Raw genomic sequence first — 22,241 nt, forward strand, 5'->3', positions numbered from 1 at the left:
CACATTTTAGTATTTTTAGAGCTTATAGAGCTTATTGTGTGTAATCACTGGGTGTCATGACATTTCACTGCATATATGTTTGACCGTATGTATATGTATGTGACAAATAACCTCTTGAACTTGATATAGTGGATGCTACTGGCAACAGTCACATCTTCAGACACCTTCACTGTACCTCAACCCCACCGCTCCTCAGAGAAACAACCCCGACCGTGTGGTCATCAAAACAGGCAAAGAGCTGGTGCATCTCTGTGGCTCCATAGGCCTGTACATGCTTCATGGTGGGGTCAGAGGGGAGTCTCTAGGGAGGTTCACCTACTGTTCAGCTCTTGACTATCGTAGTTGACTGTGTTCACTGACATGGACCCCTTCTCTATATATTCAATATTTTTCACAAATCAGCCAATAAAGGTCTTATTAAAAATAGCTCTGTGGTATCTTGGTATTTTGCCGTCAGGTAACTGAGACCAACTCCTGGTTTGTTCACCTTTTATTAACCGTCTTCAGCAACATGTGGCGCGGCCGTAACATGCCAGGCTGGCTATCAGTACAACACATGACAGAGAGGGCGAAGGAGCATTTACTTAAGATAGAGTCCCTCTACTGGCCAAGTCATATAACTGCACTCTATCACATCCCTCCCTTCTTCGCTCTTGCTTTTCTGTCCTTTAGTTAACCAATGAAAATAATAATACACCACAGCATTTTCTTTCCCATCTAGCCAGTAACATATAAACTTATATATATGTATATATATATATTAGCTTGCTGTACCCTGCTTCCTTAATATAACTTTATGTAACCATCACAATGTCAGAACACCTTTTACTTCTTCCAAACACTTTGTTATCTACTTTTCTTTCTTTTTATTTATTTATTCAAACACTCATCTCCCCCTTAGGGAGACTAGGGTACATTCTTGCCCCTAAAGGCATCCACTTTATGTGGAGTAGTCTTTCAAATGGTTTGGAGGACGTTTGTCCCTCCTTAATCTGCGCAATCCGTCGGCTGATGTACCCCCTGGTGCAGTATCCTCCTGGGTCACCACTGGCACAGCACTGTCCTCTCTTCGGTGAGAACTTGCGCCCTCCAGTGCTCCAGCAGCTGGTGGACTGGGTTCTGTTATGTCGTCCTCTGTAGTACTGGACACTGGTGTAGGCAGCTCCCCTTCCTGCCTGCTGAACAGCTGATCGACATGTCGCCTGACCACTTTTCCATCCCCCAGCAACACAGTTTAGGAAACTGGTCCGGTTAACTCCTGCACTCGTCCATGTATCCATTTAGGTCCATATCCAAAGTTCTTAGTGTAGACAGAGTCACCTTCCTCAAAGTTGCGATGTTTGGCGTGCCTGTCATGGTAGTTTTTCTGACTTGTTTGTTTTGACTCGACTTTTTGTTTTAAATCTGGGTGCATCAAGTCAAGTGTACAGCTCAGCTTCCTTCCCATCATCATCTCAGCTGGTAACAATCCAGTAGTCGATTGTGGAGTGATGCGATAGCTAAACAAAGCCCTATCCACCCTTGTCTCTATTGTCCCAGCTGTGCTGTTCTTCATCAGCTCCTTGAATGTTTGCACCGCCCTCTCTGCTAGACCATTAGATGAGGGGCTCCAGGGAAGTGTTTCAAAGAGTTTATGTCCGGGGTGGAAGGGGTCAGCCACAATCTAACCTGCACACCTCACGGTCCTTGAGGCATACAGGTCCTGGAGAGATGGCAGATTGTGTATATATATATATATATGTATATATATATATATATTTATATATATATATATATATATATATATATACACACACACACACACACTTCTTTTTGGATACAGATTATAAATATTTTCTTTGGATATACTGACTTAAATTTTGACTTGATTTTATTTATTTTGAGCAGAATATATTTTTTTTGTTCGTATACTTCTAGTTCTATTTCTGTTTTTATACTATTTTATTTCATACGGTGCACTGCCTCTGTAGGCACTACCACTTTGCATTTCACTGCATACCTGTATGCATGTGATGAATAAAAACCTTGAATCTTGAATCTACATTAATGAACTAGTGGTGTTGTTGGAACAATCTGCAGCCCTGCAGGCCACACCCTCAACAAGAAGGAAGTAAAATTACTGCTCGATGCAGATGACCTTGTGTTGCTGTCACCCACAGAGTAGAGTCTGCAGAAGCCTCTGGATCTGCTGGAGCAATACTGCCACAACTGGGCCCCGCAAGTAAACTTAAAGAAATCCAAAATAATGATCTTCCAGAAAAAGTCCAGTTCTGAGGAAAACAGACACATGTTCACCTTCGGAAACACAGCACCAGAACACACCCTGTCCTATGATGACCTCAGTGCCTCTGAAAACTTTGGTCCGGCAGTGAATGCACTGAAAGGCCTGTAGAGCCGTGTGGTCAGTGTAGGACAGGCCAGTGTAGGACAGATGTGGTCAGTGTAGGACAGGCCAGTGTAGGACAGGTGTGGTCAGTGTCGGACAGGTGAGGTAGAGACAGATGCACTTTCTACTGCATCATTCACGCACTGTGTGATGAAGTAAAGATGGCCGTGCTCCTTGGGGGAGGGACACACAGCTCTCCCAGATGGACGCTTCATCTTAGAGTGTCATCAACTGAGCTGTGACCTGCCCTCTACATACTGGTACATTTTATTTATTATAGAGAGAGAGAGAGATTTCCGATTTTTAAAAAACGATTAATTGAACAAACATCCAAAACAGCGTTTTGAGTTTGAAACAATAAGAGGAAGTGAGAACATACACAAGAGAATAAATAATCATGAAGTACAAGACATAATGAATAGTATTATTGTTGATAGTAGAAGTAAATGAATAAAATAAATAAACAAACAACTTAATAGGGAGGGGGCTACAAATAGCCAAAAAAAAAAAATCGTCAAATCTTTAAACAGACAAAATATACGTAACATTATAATGAACATAATATATAAATGCCTCTTCTTGTTTGTGCAGTTTTACTGCTTGGATATTATTGCACATATGTGTGAGTTGGTATATGAGTTAGTGGATAGTAGTAGTAGTGTAGTACGAAGAATTTAAAAAACACATACAACTGTGATCACTGTTATTTAACTACTAGTAGTTAGTGATGCACGACTCATGCACGACTCGTCTGTAGTGAACAAATCCTTTAAATGACCTGGGAGTGAAAAGAGTGAATCTTAGACTCAAAATCTGGAAATGTTCACTAAACTGAAGTAAAGTACAAGGAAAAAAAAGTCTCTGCATTTGTTAAAATTCATCTTGATTGTTACTTATTCACTCTTTGCATTCCACCGTTATAATAATCTTGACAGAATTCACTTATTCTTCCATTCACAACTCAGAGCCGAAACCGACTCCTCCATCGTTCAGGAAGTTCTCCCTCGCTCACCGTGCGTCACACCGACTGAACCGAAAAACCAACAAAGAATCGGACGAACGCAACGACTCTTTTTAGCGAGTGACTCGTCGGGAACCGAATCTCAAAAGAGGGTCAAAGCTTTCATCACGACCAGTAGTCGTGAAAGTTGTTCTGCTGGAGATGAGCATTGAGATGAATTAGCGTAGCCTTGCAATTTTGATCTTGCAACACGAGAGCTATTTTCCATTATTCCCCCCTCCCCCGCCCCCTCTACAGGTGGGCTACGGGAACGCGGCAGGTTTCCTCGTCTTCCTCACCAGCTTCCTGGGCGTCGTATTCATGTCTCGCTGTCTGAGCGACGTCAGCCTCATCATGACATCATAGCCGCCGGTCGGGTTCCAGACTCCTCCACCCTCGTAGGCCTCGCTCCTCCACCGGTTCGTGGACTCAGGACTCGTTCATCCCAGTCGCGACTCTTCTCATCCCTGGAGCCACGATGGTAGAACGAGCTCCCCCCGGTGGCAGAACGAGCGAATCGCTCCCCATCTTCCGTCGCAGACTGAAGACCTCGTCTCTTCAGACCAAACCTGGCCCTGTCTACGCCCTGAGCATCTCTTTTCCCTTTACTGTCTGAACGACATTCCAACCGGAAAAAAGAGGAAATCTCTAACTGTACTCGTGCTGCTTGTTCCTAGACAATGTTTGGCTGTGGCTGTGACATTAAAGCCGCTTTAATACAGAGATCCCTCAATACTGCCCTGAAGAAGAGCCGTCGACATCACGGCTTTGCCTTTTGACACTGAACCAAACCATACAGCATAATGCTGCCCCCGTGTGTGATTTGAGGGAGCATGCTGGCTGTCCGGATCAGAGGCGTGATCATGGGGCGCCACGTCCAACTCAACAGAGCCGGCCCCCTGGGGCGCGACGTATAACATACCTGCCAGGTAGCGGACATCAATGATCTGGAGTGATCAATAGCTGATCACCTGGTTTCCACTGGCGATGGAAGCCCTTCTTTTATGACCGGAATTAATGATTCATATTTAATTATATTTTTATACAAGTAATAACCTGGAGCCGCACCCCAATCACCGGACCATCCACACCACGTGCGCAACCGGGTTCAAATCTTCCGCCTGCTTCCTCGCTACAAGCACCAAACAGCCTCCGTGCAATTAGAAAAAAACAACTTTTATATCAATCCAGGGTTTTTTATTTACGCCACTTAAGTGCCATATTCCAGAGAAAACGGCACCGTCACTGCAGTGCAAAACTCGAGACTGGCAGGCAGCTGCAGCGGACATGAGACATCCGGCTGTAATGTGGTCGCAGAGGACGGCAAAAAGTTAAAATAGTTTGACTTTTTTGACCTCAAATGCCGTGTACCGTGGCTGTTGCCGGTGTTCTCTGCTGGGCTGCACCGTGTTGTCGTCTACTAACATGTTGGGTTTGCCGTTTGGACTAAATTGCAAATGACGTCATGTGATTTGTCGGTACATTAGCGAAGCAGCGTTGCTGTGCTGGCGTTTGAAGAGACGACGTGTGTCTCCTTCAACGGGATGAATGAATGGTCTTCAACCGTAGCTTTCAGAAGAAGCCATTCAACACCAGGTTTGCCCTTTAATGCGCTCGGCCTGGGAACCTTGCCCGCACGCCTCGCCAGGCGGCATCGTCTGGAGCTGCTTTATCCACGACACCGATCCCCATTCTCTCTCTCTTTATGTTTTCATTCTTTACGTACGTAGCTCCGGGGCAGGGCCGTGTGTGCAGCCGTCCTGTGGGATCACGTGATGTGTTTGTCATGAAGTAGAGCAGATATACCCAACCAGACCAGGTGACGACCAAATGGGATTTCCCCGATCACGGATATAACAGTACTCTAAGAGTACTCTAAGAAGAAAGTTGAAACAGGTTGTTTTTTGGGAGCAACTGGAATATTATGACTGTATAAAATAATAAATTACACTACTGTGTAAAGTAAAAATATCACTGTAATCGTAACACTGATCCTACTGTAACTGCTCAGAGCAATATATGCGAGGTGACGGTATATGTGTGTGGCGGGAGGCAGGGGAAAGAAATGCCTCAAAAATTGTGTTGAGGCATTTGAATTCCAGGCTCAGATCGGGGTTTGTGGCCTTTATCTGGAGTGTGGCTTCACAGGTCATAGACGTTAATATCATTCACTCTTTTGGGAGTAATGCTGCGATACTGTAGACCAACACGAGGCCTTTTAGACTAAACCTTTGTCCAGAGTTTCACACAATAAATAAAGTTTCTCTCATCGGTGCCATTGAATACCAGAGTGAGGATGTCGGCTGGTCAGGTTGTGATCTTTTCAAAGCCAAAGAAGTCCAAGAAAACCTTCAGTTTTATTTTGGAATGTTTGGAGTGTTTTGTGACTGGAGAAGTTCATCGTTCAGCCTGGTTGCAGTGTAGTTCTATGGTTGGGCGGTGTTTGCGGCTGTGGGTGGGGTTTTCTACGTCGCAACTAACGGCGGTTCTCATCCTGAAGTAGGGCTGCACGAATAAGTATGAAATGATAATCATGATTATTTTACTCAATGCTGTGATCACGATTATTGATCATGATTATTGATCCATTTGGGAAACAGAATTATTTTATGGCACTTTCTAAATCAACAGAAAACTGCCTTCACCATAATAATGTATTTTATAAACCTTGAAATAAAAAAGTGTTTTAACTGACTTCAGGACTACACCTACAAACAAAACATAAAAGAATGAAAATATTTGAAAACACATACACAATAAATACATTTTGTTTGCATTCTGTAATTGTTTATGGTTATTGCGACCAGAAATTATAACACAGGAATTTATTTTCTTTCATCCAGTTGTCTTCTGGAAACACTTGTTTTTTTGTCAAACATAATAAAGTTTAATAGTCACAAAATATTAGCTTGCCGACAGGAAGAGCCCGACCTGTGAACGACGCCATCACTAGCAATGCAATGCCATCATGTCAGCTGTTTTAGGATCTGAGCAGCGTCTCTTCTAAACAGCGTAGCATTATCAGTGAACTGGTTGATGATGATTTGATTGTAAGCATCAGAGACGCCTTGTGATCCACTGATACTAATACGAGAAGCAAGAAGAAATGCTTCAAATCATCTGTTGACAAACCAACAGCTGATGTCACAGACCCTACGTCCATTTTGTTCTACAGTCTTTGGTTTGGATGGGAACAAAGTTGTACAAACAGCAAGAAGCAGAGCTGTGCCGTTCTCTAGAGAGTTATGAAATTACTGTAACATGCAGAAGACTGGACAACAGCAGGTTAACAAACATCAACATGACTCCAAAACTTATTTTGACAGTAAAGTTATATACAGATGAAGGGAAAATTACTATAAAAATATGTCATATACACAAATGTACCACAGCATGGAAAGGCAAATACGTACAGTGTTTAAGAACTATGTGATAAAAACATTGAATATTCAGTTCAGTTTTTAGAGAGAGGATACTACACCTCCTCCATCTGATACAGAGACACGGAGGAACCAGAGCACAACTTAAATCCAGGGTGGAGTGGTTCAGTGAATGTGGTGTAGAAGGTGTGGAGGTGTCTCAGTGTGTCAGAGGAAACTGAGTAGAAGGACAGAGTGCCAGCAGACCAGTCCAGATACACTCCTACTCTGTGACGAGCAGAGGGCGGAGGGAGATTTATGTCTGTTCCACTGTCATTGTACCAGGCAGAGCAATGATCATCAGAACAAGACAGAATCCAGGACTTGTCATTCAATCCAACACAGCAGTCATCACTGCTTCTGATTCCTCTCTATGTCATTCCTATTTCAACCCTTCCTTCCCTCTCTACCTCCCAGTAGCAGCGTCCAGTCAGACCTTCTCTACACAACACCTGTTTCCAGATGTCAAATCTCTCTGTGTGATCAGGTTGTGGCTGCTCCTCTTCAACCTTCATCACCTTCCTCTTGTTGTCAGACAGATCGAGTTGTCTGTGTGCTGTGTTTGGGTCCAGTGTGAGTTTAACACCATCTGGTGGAGAACAAGACACAATACAGCAACAGTTTATAATCTAACAAGTTCAAGTTCAAGTTCAAGATTGTCCATTTATCAGCAGTGTGATGAAGACACATGATGTCAACCATCATCTTCATTCTCAGTAGGATCTGAATGGATGGACGTCCCGTACTGCTGTGTGGATGGACTTTCCATCTCAATAGTTGATAAATAGTAATGAATCAAAAAAACAGACACTTACACTTCCTCAGCCCTGGTTTTAGCCTCCACGCTCCACCGTGCTCCACCCTGGGAAGAACAGTCAGAGAAGAACGTTCTCTTAATTCAGGGAAACATGGACATTAAGAAGCTCCCGTATCCATCTTTTCCCATCATACATCAGTCATAAGTGCTGTCTAACAACAAAGCATGTTCCCCACCATCCCAGTATGATTGACCACACGGTTGTGGAGCATCCTCCTTGTAGAAGAGCTTGTCAGGGAGTGTCCGCTGGTCTCTACATACCTGAGAGTGTCCAGTCTCCAGCGTGGGTCCTCCAGGCCAGCAGAGAGCAGCCTCACTCCTGCCTCTCCTGGGTGGTTGTAGCTCAGGTCCAGCTCTCTCAGATGGGACGGGTTGGAGCTCAGAGCTGAGGCCAGAGAAGCCACGCCCTCCTGTGTGAGCAGACAACCTGACAAGCTGCAAACACAACATGAAGCACAGGTGTCAACATCAGGAAAACGGTTACTACAGCAACAGACACATAATACAATGAGATGGAATATTTATTTGAAATTATTTTAGAAGCAGTATGCCAGCTCCATGGTAGCAGGATGTGAAGACATGGAGGGAGGAGTTGTTCCCCCTTACAACGTCATTATTAACAGACAAACGTCATTCAGAAATAACTGACCACTGATTGACCAATCAGTCATTATTCTATAGAGCCGTGTAATAATATCAGTCAAGTAGTTGTATGAGTGATTTAAAAATGTAAATCATGCAGACATATATGTTCCATGTTCTAAAACACTTTGTCAGAAGGACTTTCATGTAAATGGATCATTATTTGATGTCTATTCATGATCCAGTTGGTTCCAGAGGTTGAGTAACACTGACCTGAGAGTGTCCAGTGCACAGTGTGGACTCCCCAGTCCAGCAGAGAGCAGCTTCACTCCTGAATCCTGCAGATCGTTGGTGCTCAGGTCCAGCTCTCTCAGACGAGAGGAGTTGGAGCTGAGAACTGAGGCCAGAGCTTCACAGCTTCTCTCTGACAGATTACAGCCTCTCAGCCTGCACACACACACACACACACACACACACACGCACGCACGCACGCACGCACGCACGCACGCACGCACGCACGCACGCACGCACGCACGCACGCACGCACGCACACACACACACACACACTAATGGACTTATATCTCAAGAGAATGTGTTTTCATACAGGTCACATAAGGTAGATTGTACATTAAATACGATTTAACATAATTAATAATAATAATACATCTACAAACACATGATTATGAGAGTGGACTCAAGGATCTATGATTTGGCTTCAGAACACCTGGATTATGCAGCTTCACATTATGTTGAGTCCTTTTGTAGGAGCCAATTGATGTATTGCCTTTGACCATTGAATACCTTTATTTTTTAATTACTCTGGACATTAAGTTTCTTGGAGTTGTTTTTGTGATACAATGAACATGGTGGATGAAGACAAATACCCCATTAGGTCCCACAGTGGTTATTATAATAACATTTCATGGGAAAGTCATCATTTAAAATAACCACGACACCTTTGTTTTATTCCAATTTCACGTCTCTTCCATTATATTCTCCTGGATAATTGGTAGTTCTGACATTGTCTGTTTTGCTGTTCTTCATTCCATGTCTATCTTCCTCACTCTGCACCGATTGCTCTCCTAGCCATCCTGGAAGGAGGATCCCTCTCTCAAGTCCCTTCTCAAGGGTCCTTTATGTTTCTGTCTGGGGTTCTGGGAATTTTTTCCTGGTCCGTAATTTAGGGTTGGGGGGGTCGTCATTTAACTGTCCTTTGAATGTGAGGATGTAAAGGTCTGTGAGACTGTAACTGTGATGGAAGCTGTGACTTTTTGGAACGTTGTTCAATTACATTGTTTGGAAAAAGGCTGTGGTTAAACTGTATGAGCTATCTAAGAGATAGGAATAAATAAATTGTTTTTACAAATTATCATTACCCTGATATGATTATTATATTCATTAATGTTATGATTTAGAATAATGATGTATATGTATTATATGCATTGTGTAAATGAAGTTATATTACCTGTATTTAATAGTGTATATTGACATAGTGCTTTACAGTAAACATGTATACAAATCTCAATATGATTGGAATATTTCGGTCAAGGTTGAGTAACACTGACCTGAGAGTGTCCAGTGCACAGTGTGGACTCCCCAGTCCAGCAGAGAGCAGCTTCACTCCTGAATCCTGCAGATCATTGGTGCTCAGGTCCAGCTCTCACAGACGAGAGGAGTTGGAGTTTAGAACTGAGGCCAGAGCTTCACAGCTTCTCTCTGACAGATTACAGCCTCTCAGCCTGCACACACACACACACACACACACACACACACACACACACACACACGCACCCACACGCACACACACGCACACACACGCACACACACACAGACACACACACACACACACACACACACACACACAAAGATTAATACTTTTTTTTATATTAGATTTACACACATATTAACTTCTAATATCTCATCGGTTGTCAAACAGTGTGCACTTCATATATGTATGTTATCTGTGCACCTACAGAGATGTTTTGGAGGCTTTGACCATGGGCAGCAGCCTCAGAAGAGCCTCCTCTGAGGCAGAGTATTTCTTCAGGTCAAACACTTCCAGCTCCTCTTCTGATGACAGTAAGATGAAGACCAGAGCTGACCACTGAGCAGGGGAGAGGTTCACTGTGGAGAGACTTCCTGATCTCAGGTGATGTTAGATCTCCTCCACTAGAGAACGGTCATTCAGCTCATTCAGACAGTGGAACAGGTTGATGCTTCTTTCTGGAGAGAGATTCTCATTAAACTTCTTCTTGATGTAAAGCACTGTTTCCTGATTGGTCACTGAGGTACTTCCTGTCTGTTCCAGCAGGCCTGTTAGGAGCAGCTGATTGGTCTCCAGGGAAAGGCCCAATAGGAAGCGAAGGAACAAGTCCAGGTGTCCATTGACACTCTGCAAGGCCTTGTCCACAGCACTCTGGTAGAGGGAGTATAAGTCAGGTTTCTTGTTCTTTCCCTTAGATAACTTTGATGTTGGTTGTGGTTTTGACAGCAGATTGACACCGGTGCTGGTGAATGTCAGAAAGACATAAACAGCAGCCAGAAAGTCCTGGATGCTCAGATGGACAAAGCAGAAAACCTTGTCCTGGTAAAGCCCACACTCCTCTTTAAAGATCTGGGTGAAGACTCCTGAGTACACTGAGGCTGCTCTGACATCAATGCCACACTCTGCCAGGTCTGCTTCATAGAAGAAAAGGTTTCCTTTCTCCAGCTGCTCAAAGGCCAGTTTTCCCAGGGACAGAATGATCTTCTTGCTCTCTGTATTCCAGTGTGGATCTGTCCCAGATCCTCCATGATACTTGACATTCCCCTGTATGGACTGAACCAGCAGGAAGTGGATGTACATCTCAGTCAGGGTCTTGGGCATCGCTCCTCTCTGGGCTGTTGTCAGGACGTGATCCAGAACTGTAGCAGTGATCCAACAGAAGACTGGGATGTGACACATGATGTGGAGGCTGCGTGATGCCTTGATGTGGGAGATGATGGTGTCAGCCTGCTTCTCTTCTCTGAATCTCTTCCTGAAGAATTCCTCCTTCTGTGGGTCACTGAAGCCTCTCACCTCTGTCACCATGTCCACACACTCAGGAGGGATCTGATTGGCTGCTGCAGGTCGTGTGGTTATCCAGAGGCGAGCAGAGGGAAGCAGGTTGCCCTTGATGAGGTTTGTCAGCAGAACGTCCACTGAGGTGGACGCTGTGACATCAGTCCACATCTCATTGTTCTGGAAGTCCAGAGGAAGTCGACACTCATCCAGACCGTCCAAGATGAACACAACTTGGAACTTGTCGAAGCTGCAGATTCCTGATTCTTTGGTTTCAATAAAGAAGTGATGAACAAGTTCCACCAAACTGAACTGTTTCCCTTTCAGCAAGTTCAGCTCTCTGAAGGTGAATAGAAATGTGAAGTGTATGTCCTGGTTGGCTTTGTCTTCAGCCCAGTCCAGAGTGAACTTGTGTGTTAACACTGTTTTACCAATGCCAGCCACGCCCGTTGTCATCAGTGTTCTGATTGGTTGATCTTGTCCAGGTAAGGGTTTAAAGATGTCTTGACATTTGATTGCTGTTTCTTGTGTCACTGTTTTCCTGGAAGCTGCTTCAATCAGTCTGACCTCATGTTCCTGGTTGACCTCCTCACCCCCTCCCTCTGTGATGTAGAGCTCTGTGTAGATCTGGTTCAGAAGTGTTGGTTGTCCTGCTTTAGCGATTCCCTCGTACAAACACTGGAACTTCTCCTTCATATGAGACTTCAGTTTACGTCGGCAGACAGGAGCAAGATTTACTGAAAGAAGAAGCAACAGAGAACATCAATGAGTAGATGTTAGTGTCAATGAGAATAATGTCAATATTTCCTGCTAAATGTATAAAACTCACAAACCCATGTTGTCTATTTAGCTCATCACAGTTGGAACAAGCAGACTAACTGACTGTATGTGTGTGATGTGGAGGTTAACTGTGCAGTTGGTCATAAATCTGCAGCTTTACTGATGTTAACACATTCCACCATGATAACCGACATGTAGCTTTACTGGCTTATTAGTAGCAGACCATTCTACTCTGATATGGAGGTGGAGAAATCTCCCAAAGGTACTAGTACTATGATAAATCTCCCATTAAAAAGGTTCTAGTAGTACCATAAATCTACCATTAAAAAGGTACTAAAACTACTATAAATCTCCGACTGTCTCTTAGCGACTGTCTCCTAGTGACTGTCTCCTAGCGACTGTCTCCTGGATATATCTCTGAACTCTACATGTAGAGAATTGGTAGAGCTCTCATTTTCTTCCCAGAAACAGTTGTACTAATAAAGCAGAGAACCAGAGTGGAATGTTCCTTTAAATGTGTGAATCACAGTCTCTTACTGCTCTGCAGAGAGTCAGCCACATCCTCCTGCTTCATCCTCCTCAGGAAGTGCAGTGTGATGTTCACAACTCCCTCTCTGGCGCTCCTCCTCTGCTCCTCTTCCTCACCGTCCACCTCATCATCCTCTTCCTCCCTCTGCCTCTCTGAGCATTGTGGGTCATCTGGACTCAGAACCTTCCGGAGCCTCTTCAGCTCCTCCTTCACAAAGGTGACCATGTTGTCCTCCAGCAGCTGGAACAGAAGAACATCAGTGAGAACTTTACTGTCCTGGATTCACATCCCACTGGTGTGAAGAGGAAGCATGGAGACCATCAGCACCACAACACATGCTGCTTCATGTCATTTGGAGCTTGTTGGACATTTACACACCAGGAATAAGGAGTCCAGGTCTGTTTGATGCTGCTGTCCAGACTGACCACTGGTGACCTCTGACCTCTGCTGGTCTCTGTGGAGAACACACACACACACACACACACACACACACACACACACACACACACACACACACACACACACACACACACACACACACACACAGAGTTAGAGGTGACACTCTTGGATGTGACAGAGGTTGAAGGTTCTGATGGGACTGAAAAACGACCCGGGACTTTGACTCACAGAGCGACCCACCACACGAGTCCTGTTCCCAAATACATATTCACACTCCACCTCCTTTGATACGGTGCTATCCTTGGCTGTTTTTACCTTTCTTTTCCTCTCCATTTCACTGTGGTTCACAATCAACACAGTTGTTTGTTCAGTTGCACTCCCATCAATGAAAACAAGGCGGTATTCACCAATCGTGTTCTTCAAAACTGACGGACAAGTTCAAGTTTAGAGGGGTCCCTCGTGCAGCCCCAGCCACACCTTTTTATTTGACACATTTGGATCCTACCACACAAATATATATAGACAGAATTCAACAATTGAACAAATGGAAATATGCCTTAATAAGTATAAAACATGAATACAACTAAAAATACAATTCATTATAAATAGGCAACAGACGGGATTAGTCATTTTAAAACAACGTCCCACAATGCATCAGGGCAGGTTGGCATGTTTGCAGCAGTTGAAATCAATATCCAATATCACAGGAAGCTTGAATTCAGTGCACTACACACTACTACTTTTAAAGTTGAAGCAGTAATTTATATATTTCTACTTAACTAAATGGATATACACAATAATTTAAACAACAAAAGCCCTCCCTGTCACTGACGTCGTGCTTTAACGCTGGTTCTGACCAAATCATTTCCTCCTGACTTGTTCCCTCTGCTCAGTAGAGAATGATAAAAACCATCTCCTCTGTTTCCATCATCTGTTTGAAAGTCCTACCTCTTCTGCCTGGAGGGGCGGCCATCTTTAAACACCAATGGTATATTCATCGACCGGTCGCTCTTCATGGAGACACAGCTGGGTTCAGGACAGTCTGCTCTCTCCTGATGGAATCTACCAGATAAACAATAAGCACCATCTGGACGTTAGGATTTGAGGATGTTTAACTGTTGTATTTGATCATCTATTTGATAAATCCTCACCTCTGCTCCGTAGACTGATCTCCATCTTTAAACACCAAAGGTATATCCATAGACCAGTCACTCTTCATGGAGACACAGCTGGGTTCAGGACAGTCTGCTCTCACCTGATGGAATCTACCAGATAAACAATAAGCATTACATTACATTTAGCAGACGCTTTTATCCAAAGTGACTTACAATTGTTCAAACACTGACGGACGCAGCCATCAGGAGCAATTAGGGGTTAAGTGTCTTGCTCAAGGTTCACTAGACCACCAGCTCTACCGCCTGAGCTACCATCTAAGCACCATCTGGACGTTAGGATTTGAGGATGTTTAACTGTTGTATTTGATCAACTATTTGATAAATCCTCACCTCTGCCCCGTAGACTGATCTCCATCTTTAAACACCAAAGGTATATTCATAGATTGGTCACTCTTGATGGAGACCCCACTGGGTGCAGGACCCTCTGGACTCTCCTGCTGCTCTGGGCTTCAACACAACACACACAGAGCTTTTCCTCAGACTAATGAAGGTGTAGTGACATCACTTTTGGACTCTGAGATGGACAACAGTCCCAGATGCTCAGAGATCCTCATTTTACCTCTTAGCTTTGCTCGGGCCGCCATGTTCCCCAGACTGAGTTGTTTTAGTGGTGGGACGCCCCTCCTCTCTCTCCTCAGACACATTCATAGTTGACGGCAGACCTTTAAATTCAGACAGCATGATGATGTCACAGTGTTTCACTTAACCACAGGTGGTCAAAGTCCGACCTGCAGGCCAAACAGGTTCCGCAACAACATTTAAACAGAAAGAGTTCACTACAAGCTCTGCATGTTATTAATCACAACACACTTTGCACTTTAAACCAATAACAACAATACCTGCATTTCTTATTGATCAGAACAAGCTCTGTATTTCTACCCAATCAGATGCAGCGAACAGCACGTTTCACTGATCACATTGAATGAGGGATGAATATTGATCATCGCTCCTCCAGTTTCACAACATTTAACTCAAACTGAATGATTTACAGTCTCCAAGAAGTCACCGTTCAGCCATTGTGTCCAAACAGAAACACACTTTTCTTGACCTTGGCTCATGTGACAATGTGGTGGACTCTCGCTCCCAGTCCATGAGGTGGTTCTGTCTCTCTCGCTGGTCTATCATCTCTGATTTGAGATTCTCTCGCTTGTGTTGATGTTTCTTTGTTCCAGTCTTCAATCTTTGCATCTTAAGCATTCCTTTCTATTCTCTTCAAGTTAGAAAGGAATGACTTCCTGCAACACCAGATTGTTTGAGATTTCCTGTAAATCTCACCCCTTTCAGTAAGACAGGCAGATAGACGGGTATATCATAAGTGAAACATGATCAGTAAGGCAGGTATGTAAGCAGTGAGACAGGTACATGTATTTTACATATAAAGCTTGAAACTAAGGTCATTCCCTTTCCGACCTGGTGTTCTACATGAAGCGGATGCAGATCAAATGTTTTTCAGTCCAACCTGTGGAACCTCTTCAAATAGAAGGTAAATGATCAACAAGAACCAACGTCACATTCTAGCTTTCTTCAAAAATACATGAGCTCATACAAATATAGTGTCGGGAGCTGTGTTCCTACCTCACCCTTCATACGTCCACTGTTCCCTGGTAGGTTCCAGTCCGTTGAATCCACTGAGACATTTGACCTTCTTGATGTGTAGAGAGAAGACGCTGCTGTTCCTCCACAGCCCGTCCTGGCTGCTTGTGTTCATTTGTTCCTCCTCAGTAAAACTTTCCTTCTCAAGTGTCATCACATGAGTTTGAAGTCAAACCGGTCCAACCAGGAACCGGGAACCAACTCCCACATCAGCGAGTGCAGACGGACTGTGTGTACAGCAAGTGTTGCACAGCAGCTAAGTGAGCGGTAGGTTCAGCTCACACAGAGAAGGTGTGAATGCGGGTGGAGATCTGGCTCCATCTCTAAACCTCAGTGAGCAGGTACAACAACGATGGATTCACCCTCCAAAGCACAGGCAACTTGACCCTCCTGCATTTTAAATGTTGTGGAAAATTGATGTTGTTGTGGATCTGTCAAACCAATTAAAACCAATCAAAAAAGCGACAACACATATGTCGCTGAAATTAAATAGAATCACAACAAATGTGATAACAATTTATATATATGTGCAGCATACCATCCCCCCCCAGGAATCTCCCTATTTTAACAAATACCTTTTTGACCATCTCCAAGTAGAGATCAACCGCTACCAGCCCCAGAAAGGGGGGTTCTGCTGATGGAGACCTGAACGCCACAACAGGATGTGAGCCTGACACAATTAATGCTATTACTGTTTATAATTATAGAACCCAGAATCACAATTGTGGCGATGCCCCTGTGCGAGCAACTCGTGTCGATTCTGCACATTTTAGTATTTTTAGAGCTTATAGAGCTTATTGTGTGACACCGGGTGTCATGACATTTCACTGCATATATGTATGACCGTACGTATATGTATTTATAATTCAATCTGGAAAAAGGGATTCTACTCTAAAATTCCCCAAAGTGGTATAGGGGGTAAAGTTTACAACATCATCAAATCAATCTATTTCAAAAATAAGAGCGGAATAAAAATCGGCAAAAAAAGAAGAGACTTCTTCACTCAAGGGCAAGGTGTTCACCAGGGAGGTAACTTATCTCCAACGCTCTTCTGACAGCCAGGCCCCAGGCGGTCAGGGTGTGTGGAGACACCTCCAACTCGCTCACCCTGAGCACAGGATGCCCCCAGGGCTGCGTCCTCAGCCCACTACTCTACTCCCTGTACACAAATGACTGTGTGGCCATGTCCAGTTCCAACTCCATCGTTAAGTTTGTGGACGACACAGTCATGGTGGGCCTGATGTCAGATAACAACCAGAAGCCAACATGGACGAGGTGGTGGATCTGACACTCTGGTGTCAAAAGAATTGCCTTGTCATGAACGTCTCAAAGACTAAGGAGCTGATTGTGGACTTTAGGAGGGCACCACAACCGAGGACATATACGCCATTTTGGATTCATGAGATTACTGTTGACGGGGTGAGCAGTTTCTTATACCTGTGAGTTGACATTACGGAGGATCTGGACATGGACATGGACTTCCGCTCTCCATCGGACTTCATCTCTCCAAAGGAGCCACCCCCCCACCCCCCTCCAGGACTTGTACACCAGGAGGTGCAGAACCAGAGCCTGCAGGATCATGAAGGTTCCTCACCACCCCAACAACCGACTGTTCTAGCTGCTGCGGTCAGGCAAATGCCTTCGCTGTCATGCAGCCAAAACAGAAAGACTGAGACTGAGTTTCTTTCCACGAGCCATCAGGACTGACACTGTAACTATAACGTGTATACACATACAACCCACTACACACCTACACACATGCTACTGCTGCTACTCATCTTCTATTGGTTGCACACTTCAGATGTACAGTATATATTTATATATATAAATATATATACACACACACACACACACACACACACACACACACACACACACACACACACACACACACACACATATATATATATATACACACACTTCTTTTTGGAAACAGATTGTAAATATTTTCTTTGGATGTACTGACTTGATTTTGACTTGATTATATTTATTTTGCGCAGAATTATTTTTTTTTGTTCCTGTAGTTCTAGTTCTATTTCTGTTTTTAGATTATTTTATTTGATATGGTGCACTGTCTCTGTAGGCACTGCCACTTTGCATTTCACTGCATACCTGTATGCATGTGATGAATAAAAATCTTGAATCTTGAATCTACATTAATAAACTAGTGGTGTTGGAACAATCTTCAGCCCTGCAGGTCACACCCTAAACAACAAGGAAGTAAAATTCCTGCTCTATGCAGGTCACACACTAAACAACAAGGAAGTAAAATTCCTGCTCTATGCAGACGACCTGGTGTTGCTGTCACCCACAGAGTAGAGTCTGCAGGAGCCTCTGGATCCGCTTGAGCAATACTGCCACAACTGGGCCCTGCCAGTAAACTTAAAGAAATCCAAAATAATGATCTTCCAGAAAAAGCCCAGATCTCAGGAAAACAGACACATGTTCACCCTCGGAAACACCGCACCAGAACACACCCTGTCCTATGATGACCTCAGTGCCTCTGGAAACTTTGGTCCGGCAGTGAATGCACTGAAAGAGAAGGCCTGTAGAGCCTTTAATGCAATTAGAAGAAACTTTCAATATAATTTTATATATTTTTATATATATAAATATAAAATATATTTTTAATAATAAACATTCAGAAGATACCCATACCTTTTTGGATGCATCTTAAATTAAGTCCCCAAGATACAGTGCAATTTGAAACACTGCAAACCCGAGAACGGAACCCCAAAAAGAATCCCTTCAGTCAGCTGGTCATGAGACTTACTGACCAACCAACACTGTTCCATCTCAGACCAGAACTTCATTGCTATCTCACCCTTAAAGATGAACTGGCAGAATATCTCTTTACTGTCAGAGATGAAGCAGAGACAGATCCTGACCAAGTATGTCCTCAGTGACCACAGTCCAGACATTGAAAAAGGCAGACACAAAAATACAAAAGAGCAAAGATTATGTGGTCAGTGTAGGACAGGTGAGGTCATTGTATGACAGGTGTGGTCATTGAAGGACAGGCGTGGTCAGTATAGGACAGGTGTGGTCAGTGTAGGACAGGTGTGGTCATTGTAGGACAGGTGTGGTCATTGTAGGACAAGTGTGGTCAGTGTAGGACAGGCGTGGTCAGTGTAGGACAGGCCAGTGCAGGACAGGTGGGGTCAGTGTAGGACAGGTGTGGTCAGTGTAGGACAGGTTTGGTCAGTGTAGGAGAGGTGTGGTCAGTGAATGGACAGGTGTGGTCATTGTAGGACAGGTGAGGTCAGTGTAGAACAGGTGTGGTCATTGTAGGAAAGGTGTGGTCATTGTAGGACAAGTGAGGTCAGTGTAGAACAGGTGTGGTTAGTGTAGGACAGGTGTGGTCATTGTAGGACAGGTGAGGTCAGTGTAGGACAGGTGTGGTCATTGTAGGACAAGTGAGGGCAGTGTAGAACAGGTGTGGTCATTGTAGGATGGGTGTGGTCATTGTAGGACAGGTGAGGTCAGCGTAGGACAGTTGTGGTCAGTGTAGGACAGGCCGGTGTAGGACAGGTTTGGTCAGTGTAGGACAGGTGTGGTCAGTGTAGGACAGGTGTGGTCAGTGTAGGACAGGTGAGGTAGAGACAGTTGCATTTTCTACTGCACCATCAACAATACAAAAACATCAGACTTTGCTAAATATAGACTAAAGAATAAAGACTCAGCATCATTCACGCACTGTGTGATGAAGTAAAGATGGCCGTGCTCCTTGGGGGAGGGACACACAGCTCCCCCAGCTGGACGCTTCATCTTAGAGTGTCATCAACTGAGCTGTGACCTGCCCTCTACATACTGGTACATTTTATTTATTATAGAGAGAGAGAGAGAGAGAGAAAGAGATTTTAGATTTTTTTTAAACAATTAATTGAACAAACATCCAAATCAGCGTTTTGAGTATGAAACAGTAAGAGGAAGTGAGAACATACACAAGAGAATAAATAATCATGAAGTTCAAGACATAATGAGTATTATTGTTGATAGTAGAAGTAAATGACTAAAATAAATAAACAAACACATTAATAGGGAGGGGGCTACAAATTGCCAAAAAAACAAATAAATCGTCAAATCTTTAAAAGACAAAATATACGTAACATTATAATGAGCATAATATATAAATTCCTCTCCTTGTTTGTGCAGTTTTACTGCATGGATATTATTGCACATATGTGTGAGTTGGTATGTGAGTGAGTGGATAGTAGTAGTAGTGTAGTACGAAGAATGTCAAAAACACATACAACTGTGATCACTGTTATTTAACTACTAGTAGTTAGTGATGCACGACTCATGCACGACTCGTCTGTAGCGAACAAATCCTTTAAATGACCTGGGAGTGAAAAGAGTGAATCTTAGACTCAAAATCTGGAAATGTTCACTGAACTGAAGTAAAGTACAAGGAGAAAAAAGTCTCTGCATTTGTTCGGTGATGTCATAGGAGAGGAGCTGGACACCCTGATGACTGTGGCAGAGAGGAGGATGCTGTCCAGGCTTCAGTCCATCTTGGACAATGTCTCACACCCTCTCTACGACACAATGGCCCAGCAGAGGAGCACCTTCAGCAGAAGACTCCTGTTACCCAGATGCACCACAGAGCACCACAGGAAATCGTTCCTGCCTGTGGGCATCAATCTCTACAACGCCTCCCTCAGAGGGTCAGACACCCCCTCTCTGTAATCTGACCTCAAAACACGGATATCCACTTCTGCACCTTCTTCTTTTTGCACATTTTTAACTGTACATTTTACACTTTACCATGTGTAAAGTGCTGATCACCTGGTTTCCACTGGCGATGGTAGCCCTTCTTTTATGACCGGTATTAATGATTCATATTTAATTATATTATTATACAAGTAATAACCTGGAGCCGCACCCCAATCACTGGACCGTCCACGCCACGTGCGCCACCGCGTTCAAATCTTCCGTCTGCTTTCTAGCTACATGCACCAAGCAGCCTCCGTGCAATTAATTAATAGAGAAAAACAACTTTTATATCATTCCAGGATCTTTATTTACGCCACTTAAGTGCCATATTCCAGAGAAAACGGCTCCGTCACCACAGTGCAAAACCCCAGACCGGCAGGCAGCCGCAGCGGACATGCGCAGTAGAGTCGGCTCCTCGCCTACGTGACACCCGGCTGTAATGTGGTCGCAGAGGACGGCAAAAAGTTAAAATAGTTTGACGGTAAATGCCGTGTACCGTCGCTATTGCAGGTGTTCTCTGCCGGGCTGCACCGTGCTGTCGTCCACTAACATGTTTGGTTTGCCGTCACTTTGGACTAAATCGTAAATGATGTCATGTGATTTGCTGGCGTTTGAAGAGACGACGTGTGTCTCCTTCAACGGGATGAATGAATGGTCTTCAACCGTAGCTTTCAGAAGAAGCCATTCAACACCAGGTTTGCCCTTTAATGCGCTCGGCCTGGGAACCTTGCCCGCACGCCTCACCAGGCAGCATCGTCTGGAGCTGCTTTATCCACGACACCGATCCCCAGTCTCTCTCTCTTTATGTTTTCATTCTTTACGTACGTAGCTCCGGGGCAGGGCCGTGTGTGCAGCCGTCCTGTGGGATCACGTGATGTGTTTCTCATGAAGTAGAGCAGATATACCCAACGAGACCAGGTGACGATCAAATGGGATTTCCCCGAATACGGATATAAGAGTACTCTAAGAGTACTCTAAGAGGAAAGTTGAAACAGGTTGTTTTTTGGGAGCAACTGGAATATTATGACTGTGTAAATTAATAAATCACATTACTGTGTAAAGTAATAGTATCACTATAATAGTAACACTGATCCTACTGTAACTGCTCAGAGCAATATATGAGGTGACGGTATGTGTGTGTGGCGGGAGGCAGGGGAAAGAAATGCCTCAAAAATTGTGTTGTGGCATTTGAATTCCAGGCTCAGATCGGGGTTTGTGGCCTTTATCTGGAGTGTGGCTTCACAGGTCATAGACGTTAATATCATTCACTCTTTTAGGAGTAATGCTGCGATACTGTAGACCAACACGAGGCCTTTTAGACTAAACCTTTGTCCAGAGTTTCACACAATAAGTAGAATTTCTCTCATCGGTGCCATTGAATACCAGAGTGAGGATGTCGGCTGGTCAGGTTGTGATCTTTTCAAAGCCAAAGAAGTCCAAGAAAACCTTCAGTTTTATTTTGGAATGTTCTGAATCATCCATAACTGTGGACTAACTGCCACCCGGTCACTAGTTAGCATAGTGCTAGATCATTATAACTTTGTCTAGCGTGTGTACATGTGTTATGATGTGTTATTTCCGACCTCTTTTCAAACATTAAACCACTGAATTTCTTTGCCTTGACAACGTGGACGTGGACTCCAAAAGAACCCGGCGACCCAGCTTTGGACCGGGAGCCACCGGTTGGGAGCCGCCGGTCCGGGCAGATAGTGCGTAGATGGTAGCAGCGTATTTCATTGTGGTTTCAGCTCGTTCCCTGACTCTGTTCCCTCTTATTCCGATGCCGACCACTGGCCCCCTGCTGT

At 44.1% G+C, this 22,241-nt stretch overlaps 1 protein-coding gene across 1 annotated transcript; it reads right to left on the minus strand.

Moving 5' to 3' along the window:
• Positions 1-6,861: 6,861 nt before the first annotated feature.
• On the minus strand, positions 6,862-15,835 carry LOC307242942 (NACHT, LRR and PYD domains-containing protein 3-like; the record flags this gene model as incomplete). Its single annotated transcript, XM_080017590.1, is given in 13 exon segments — positions 6,862-7,176; positions 7,180-7,394; positions 7,621-7,667; positions 7,884-8,057; positions 8,478-8,651; positions 10,178-10,359; positions 10,363-11,981; positions 12,562-12,793; positions 12,932-13,007; positions 13,901-14,014; positions 14,104-14,217; positions 14,458-14,574; positions 15,708-15,835. Coding segments are annotated over 13 exon segments (3,507 nt in total).
• Between the last annotated feature and the right edge of the window lie 6,406 nt (positions 15,836-22,241).

The sequence above is a fragment of the Zeus faber genome, assembly GCF_960531495.2.
Source record: "Zeus faber genome assembly, chromosome: 17".
Classification (NCBI taxonomy): Eukaryota; Metazoa; Chordata; class Actinopteri; order Zeiformes; family Zeidae; genus Zeus; species Zeus faber.